This window comes from Caenorhabditis elegans, chromosome II (genome assembly GCF_000002985.6).
Source record: "Caenorhabditis elegans chromosome II".
NCBI classification, from domain to species: domain Eukaryota; kingdom Metazoa; phylum Nematoda; class Chromadorea; order Rhabditida; family Rhabditidae; genus Caenorhabditis; species Caenorhabditis elegans.
The window spans coordinates 12,965,254-12,972,500 of record NC_003280.10 but is presented as its reverse complement, the minus strand read 5'-3'; the positions used below and the strand labels follow the sequence as shown (position 1 = coordinate 12,972,500).

General features: G+C 36.1%; 2 protein-coding genes across 2 annotated transcripts in view; one reads left to right on the top strand and one right to left on the bottom strand.

Moving 5' to 3' along the window:
* ptr-18 (Patched-related protein 18) overlaps positions 1 to 6,955 on the bottom strand; it is a 12,615-nt gene extending 5,660 nt beyond the window's left edge. Inside the window, exons 1-6 of the mRNA NM_064360.6 lie at positions 6,812 to 6,955; positions 5,870 to 5,944; positions 5,694 to 5,819; positions 1,507 to 1,767; positions 1,296 to 1,392; positions 143 to 406 (exon numbers count right to left, since the gene is read on the bottom strand). Of these exons, the coding sequence (NP_496761.3) occupies positions 143 to 406; positions 1,296 to 1,392; positions 1,507 to 1,767; positions 5,694 to 5,819; positions 5,870 to 5,944; positions 6,812 to 6,933 (945 nt within the window). The 5' untranslated portion in view covers positions 6,934 to 6,955. The remainder of the gene's footprint in view (positions 1 to 142; positions 407 to 1,295; positions 1,393 to 1,506; positions 1,768 to 5,693; positions 5,820 to 5,869; positions 5,945 to 6,811) is intronic.
* Y38F1A.4 (G_PROTEIN_RECEP_F1_2 domain-containing protein) lies at positions 2,779 to 5,685 on the top strand. Its single transcript, NM_064361.4, has 7 exons — positions 2,779 to 2,854; positions 3,282 to 3,541; positions 3,961 to 4,102; positions 4,423 to 4,543; positions 4,595 to 4,729; positions 4,785 to 4,884; positions 5,355 to 5,685. The coding sequence occupies exons 2-7, from the start codon at positions 3,286 to 3,288 to the stop codon at positions 5,627 to 5,629; spliced, it is 1,029 nt and encodes a 342-aa protein (NP_496762.1). The 5' UTR covers positions 2,779 to 2,854; positions 3,282 to 3,285; the 3' UTR covers positions 5,630 to 5,685.
* Positions 6,956 to 7,247: the final 292 nt, after the last annotated feature.

Genomic DNA, 7,247 nt, shown 5'->3' with positions numbered 1-7,247 from the left:
GCTTTTTGGCAATAAATATAAAAAATTAAAATTTTTTTGAAAAGTTTCATTGTGATATTCGGCTATTTTGGCACCAGGTAATTGTAGTTTTGAACATTTTCCCCGCTACTCCACCTTTAAATTTCAATGTTTTCCAACTTACCCAAAACAAGTGTCCAAAGGAAGCACATAACGATAAAATAGGACAAATAACTCCGAGGAATGCTTCAAAAGGTTTTGACTTCACTGGATCCCTCTTGAGAGTTGTCAGTATCGTAAATGCGAGAATGATCAGGAACGTGACACCCATCAGAGGCATCGCAAGGATTCCAGTTCGACGAACTTCTTCCGATACCAGGCCTTCACTGGTCACGTAGACACGGATCAGAGGATCGTTTTCTGTGGACAGAGTGTAGGCGAAGAGTTTCTGAAAGTGATAAAAATTGAAAAACTGAAAAATTTAAAATTAACACAAAAATTTTCCATTTGAAAATTGTTTGAAAGTTATTGTAGAATCTTTAAAAATAATCGCGAAATCTCAAGTCCGATAAAAACAATTTGATGAAACACCATTTTTTTTAAACTTATAATTAATTTGTTTTCGGTAGTTTGCTGGAAAATCTTATTTAAAAAAATTAATTCCACAATTATTAAAGTGAATTAAATATTTTAAAGAGGCAATTCTATTTTTCAAAATTTTTTTCAAAAATCAAAATTTATCGGAAATAAATTCCAATACACCGAAAAGTTATGAGTAATTTTGAATAATCTATTTTAGGAATTTTAGTGTTTCGGCAAGTATTCTTTACGGAAAAAACACAAAAAAATGGCGTCACTCATTTGCGCGGGAATTCAAATTTAATTCGGCCCTTTTATTCTTTTTTTGCAAAAATCATAAAAAAATTTGGAAAAAAAAATTTACAATTATCTTGCATTTTCAACTTCATGTAGGTATTTTAAAGTCGATGAACGGCGAGATTTGGTTTAAAAAAATGTTAAAAATCTCGCCGTCCATCGACTTTAAAATATCTAAATGAAGTTGAAAACGCAAGATAATCACATTGTATACTCAAAATTAGATTGTGATTTTAAACCAATTGTTTCCAGGGCATTGAAAAGTCGATCAAATTTCAAATTTTAACTAGTTTCAGGCCATTTTTCACTCCACCTTTGACACATTTTCAACACCTCTCAACAATTTTCACACTCCCATTATTTTCTCAAAAAACTCATTTACTCAAACTAACATCTACATTTTCTAAGCCCCATTCCCAAGAGAGTATCCATAAAACGTGCAAAAATATAAAAAATATTACCTGCTCCCATTCCTTCATAATCTCGTACATAGTCTCGTTATTATAAATTGCGTGAAAGTTGATAGCAACAAGCTTCGACTCTTCGATGATGCTCGATCTCAATAACAAAACGTATAGGTGATTTCCCAAGAGGTTTCAACATTATCACTAATCCATTCTTACTACTTTCATTATTGCTCTTCAAACTTTAAAAGCTTCCAGAACTACTCACCGATTATTGATTTTCACTTGAAATATATTATTCGCTAAATACACTCTGTGCCCAAACACATCCATACTTGGATAGGTCAATTTCACGTGAGCCGTCTTCTTTATTTGTTGATCCCGGAACATGGAAAGGAAAATGCTGACAGCGTCGGAAGTCTCGCATTGGGTTCCACAAAAGTCCGAGTAAGAATAACTTTGATTTCCGAATGAACCCTTGAGCTTGTATTGGAGGAAATCTTCGATTTCCAATGCTTTATCGATGTATCTGGAATTTTGGGAAGTTTAGGATTTTGAGGGTTAACTGAAAAAAATATGTATATCAGTTAAAGTGTTTTTTTAGAAAATTAACATAATTTTTGTTTTTTTTTTGAGAATAGCCCTTCTTTATTAGATAAACTTTTTTTCCAAATTTTTTTTCAAAGCTTTTTGTCTAATATACGGTTACTTCAAAAGTTTGAAAAAAATTACATTGAGAAAAAATTGAAAAAAAAAACGCTGTGAAAAGCCCAGACATGTGGAGCCTATTTCACTTTACATAAGGTTTTGTAATTGGTCACATTGTATTCGGAAGTTCAAGAGAATTTCGCCAAATTTTCTTGTCGGCAAACCGGCAACTAGCCGGTTTGCCGATTTGCCAGAAATTTTTTTCTGGCAAATTGCCGATTTGCCGATTTGCCGGAAATTTTCATCTTCTCCAAATTGCCGATTTTCCGTTTGCCGGATATCAATTTGCCGGAAGTGTTTAGAGGACTTTTTAAAGGACGGAAACACATAAAGCTGTGCCATTTTGAAATTTTTTCCCGTTTTCGTTAGATATTTTCATATAACTTCGTTACTTTTCAAAGTGCAGGAACATTTATAGGGTGCGTACAATTTTGTCGATTAAAATTGAAATTCTGAAAATTCCAAAAAAAAATGTGCAAAACCACAATTTGTCAAAGATTTTCGGCAACAGCCGTTTTCCGACAAAATCGGCAAATTGGCCATTTGCCGGTTTGCTGGAAATTTTCAATACCGACAATTTGCCGATTAGCCGGAAAAAGTCGCAATTTCTCTACACAGATAAATACAACGCAACCTCTAAAAAATACAAATTCCTAGCCAATTTCTCAAAGTTCAAGCTCAAAAGATTAAACTTGATTCTGTTCTAAAATTAACTCTATTTTCCAACCACCAACGTTCTCCAGAAATCCAATCAACTCAAAACTTTCTCACCCAATTTTCCAGCTATATGTATATTTTATTGAGAAACCCCTTACTTCAACTCTATTCAACAGATTTGCCGAGTTGACGCCCTTGTTGAAATCACTGATTACGTCACTGACAAGTGGAGCAGGTGAAATTAAGAGCAGGTGAGTTGGCTCAGGCTCTTTCTCTCGAGCCGACTTAATAAACAAGGCAAAACAATTATTCTGTTGGTGGCTGGAATTTCAAATTTCACTTTTTTTTTCTTTCTAATTTCTGAAGAAAATCTAACTTGATTAACACGGCTTTTTTTCCAAGAAAACCTGGAGTTTCTGAGTCTGCCCGTCTGCCGGGCTCAGGCATTCTCATGCCTACGTAAGAAGCTTAAGGGTTTTAAAATCAGATTTCACATTTTCCCACAAAAATATGTATTTTGAAACTACTGATTATAGCTTGAAAATGCCAAAAAGCTTAAGAATTTGAATAAATAAAATTGTTTCCAAAAATTCGACCAAAAAGTTCAACCCTAAAAAAAAGTGAAAATTCTACGAATTTTCCCACAATTCTGAAATTTTCTTACATTAATTTTTTCAGCGATATGACGCATTTTCAAGACTCTGAGGAACACACATCGATGTTGATATTGCTATTCTTATTTCTAACAATTTTGATCTTGGCTGTATATTCAAATATTCGACTTTTCGTAATATTATGCAGAAACTTTCCCAGAGAGCGAACGCATAGCTATTTCCCAATGTTGTTGCTATTGAACACGTTATCTAGCATGACAGTGATCATTCTGGTGTGCAGCATGCTTTTACCATTTGTTCCACATGGGGTGGATGGGAAAATTGGTGAGATTGGCGCCCCCGACACAGCACGGGTTTCCCTGGGAGAACCCGTTAAGTGTCGGGCGCTGCTGTAAAAAATTCTCATAAAAGCATTGGAGCTAGGCCTTCCACAAAGGCGAGGCACTGTGCTCCCGCACTGTCACACTCTGTTTACTGCGGCCGACGCTGCGCAGGACCTCGCGTCACTATAGATGTGTGTAACAGAGAAGGGCGGGCAAGAGTAGCGTCCTCGTTGAATTCCTAGTTGGAATGCGTTCCGCGGCGACCGACACCGCACAGGTTCTAAGTAAAATATATGGTGCAAATGGCGAAACCTGTCAGGTGTCGGGCGCTGTAGTAAACATAACTACTCAATCAACTAAACTAAATACCTTTAAAACTAAATTGAACTGATGTAAAAATTAACCGGTTTTTTTTTTCAGATTCCGCCTACGATGTTATAGTCTACCCAGCGGTCTACGCACTTATCACCCCAACACTGATTGCGGCGGCTGATCTAATTCTTTGTGTTCAACGTGTAGCGGTTTCGCGGAAACTTGGAGAGACTAAAGTTTCAAAGCGATGGTAAGTTATTTGATAGGAGTCGAAGTCAATAAAAACCTTCTAGAGCAGGCGTGTGCGGCAAATCTCCAAACTTGCCGAGCTCGGCAAATTTGGTAGATCAACGTTTTGCTGTGCCCGGCAAGTTCGGCAAATTTGCCGCACACCCCTGTTCTAAACTTCAAAAAATCCTTTTTTCTTTCTTTTTTTTTGTAATTTTTTTTTTTGAAAAAAATCCAATCCTTTGAAACATTTATGCTTTTTAAAGAGTTCAAATAAATATTTTGCATCGCAAAAATAAAACAGAAATACTTTTTTTTTTCTCCTAATCCATATAAATTCAGGTACGGAGTTCTAACATTTCTAATCGTGGCGGGACCTATTGCATATATCTCTTACAATTCCAGAATTTACTCTTTCACCATTGAGAATAAACGAAATGCCAAGCAGTTTGTATGCTTTTTGGTAAGATTTTCAATCAAAAAACCTAGACTAATTTCACTAATATAATTTCAGGCCGACAGTATTATTAAAGGAGTTTGCGGAGTTTTATCCTTCATTGGTTACTTGTCAATCTGGATTTGGGCAAAAAAGCAGAAAAACTTTGATACAATCATTCGGCAGGCATTGCCAATTGCAACATTTCAAGTGGTTTGGAATTTTTTTTTCAAAATTTTTAAAAAACTTTAATTAATTTTCATTTCAGCTTATAATGACGATTCAGTTTTTGTTGGAGCTGCCGAATGTGCCAAAAATAGATCCAAGGGAGCGGATTTTTCTAGATGTGTGCTTTTCAGCGGCGGCTAGTAAGTTTGTTGAAAAATCAATTAGTCCTTTTTTCAGCGAAACTAATATTTAAGGATGTATCTTTGAAAAATTCTAGAACATTTCTGGTAAAACTTAAAATTTAATAATTACAAGAATATTCGAAAAGTTATTCGAAAATAATTACAAAAAGGTCAATTTTGACAGAAATCGTACAATAAATTATTTTAACAAAACATGCACTGGACAATTTAGCCTACCTATTGCATGTCCTACCTGTCTACCTGCCTTCATAGCTATCTATGCCTGCCAGGTGCCTACTACATCGTGCCTAAGGGCGTGCCCACAAAAAGCGATACTTATATTAACTTTGTGAAAAATATCAAAATGTGTTTAAGAGCCATCACCAGGTAGGCAGGCAGGTAGGCAGGCAGAAAGTATGTACGATCGCCTGATTTTAAAACCTGACATGTTTTGAAGTGATAATTTGAAGCTATTCAAAAATTTCCAGGCGTGGTAGTCCCCCTATGCACCATGATCGGAGAATCCCGAAAACGCGACATGTTCTATAGCTCATTCTGCTACTGTTACTGTTATTGTGAGCCCCGACCACCACCACCATCATCAAGACATTTACCGGAGGCTAGCAGTAAAGCGGATCGCCAGAAAATTGAAGAAGAGGAGGCGAGAAAACGAAAGAAAAATGAGGAATTGAAAAGAAGAAGGCGAGAAGCCAGAAGTGATCGTAATTTTGACAGTTTGGAGAGCCAAGAATCAGAAGTTTGAAGTTTTTGTTTTTTGCTTTTTGAAAATATGATATTAAAAATAAATTTTTGCTTAAAAAACTCACTTGGGCCTTAATAAACTTCCACCATCGGCGGCTTGCATGGCCACAACCACGTGGAATGGGCTCCCGAGCTCTTGGAAGAATTCTCGAGCAACTCTATATTCGTATCGTGACGGCGAGTTTGTTGCACTGGAAATAAACGGGAAATTTTTTGAAAGTTTCAAAGAAAACTAGTCCACCTGAAATGATCTCGAACATTGTTGACTTCTTTGAACCTCACAACTCCTCCAGCCATCAATAACGCCCATATTGTTCTGGAAAACATATATTTTATTTGATCTACTGGGGGAAAAATGCCCGCGAATGCCCGTTTAAATTGTATGACGTCATAGAAATTTGTATTGTGGTATGTGATATGTTATGACGTCACAACATTATTCCTAAAAATAGTACGTCTGTTGACTACGTCATCAATGGGCGGAGCCTAACATCGTGGTGGGACCCAAAAATATTGCAGGGATATTAAAATTTTCTGAGAAAACATTTTGGCGGGAAATTCAAATTTTCTGAGAAAACATTTTGCCGGGAAATTCAAATTTTCTGAGAAAACATTTTGGCGGGAAATTCAAATTTTATGAGAAAACAATTTGGCGGGAAATTCAAATTTTCTGAGATAAAAACAATTTTTAGCGGGAAATTCAAATTTTCTGAGATAAAAACAATTTTTAGCGGGAAATTCAAATTTTCTGAAAAAAAATTTTTGGCGGGAAATTCAAACTTTCAGAAAAGCCTGGAAACTTCTAGAAAAATCTAGAATCTGCTAGAACTTCCTTGAAAAATCTGGAAACTTCTATTTTTCGGGAACCTCTGAAACCACGAAGTTTTGTGATCCCAGATTTTTTTCCCCTCTCCACCAATCCATATTTATTTGGATATCTAATTCTCGTCGAGATTCATTTCCCTTAAACCAATTGCAAGCCATTTCAAGTTTTAATCCGTCACCCGCCGTCAGCATCATTTCTGCCGCCGCCACAGAGCGCTGCCGAAACCGGTTTCTGTGGCGTCAGTTAGCCATTTTCCAAGACCCATACCCTTGGCTTATACAATGCTTCTAGATTGGCATTCTATCTTGGTTGATGTGTCTAGAGAGCGGACGAGAAACTAAGAAAAACGAAACTAACGTGATAAAGAGCGTCCACTTTGGATAATCGGCAATTTTGAGACCAACCCAATAGAACATGTCATGGGTTTGTTGTTCAATCCACAGGGATACGTTGCCAAGACATTGTGATATTGATTTCATGTCAAGGCTCAGGCTCAATCAACTGCAAAAAAAAAGTTTTTAAATTAAAAAAAAATGGTTTTAAATGGGGGAAAAATATATTTCAAAAGAGACAGAGAATGACTAGAAATTGTGTTTGAAAAGAAGAACAAAGCTAAGTTAAAAAATGATACAGCCCGTTAAAAATGTAAAAAGAGAGACCCTCGGCAAATCAATAATTATCTGTTGAGATCTGATCGCAGATAACTCTTGCTTTGTGATCTCAAAAGATTACTATCTCAAGATGCACTGATTTAGGATATTGATCAGTTGTTTTAAACAAAAATTGCTCCAAA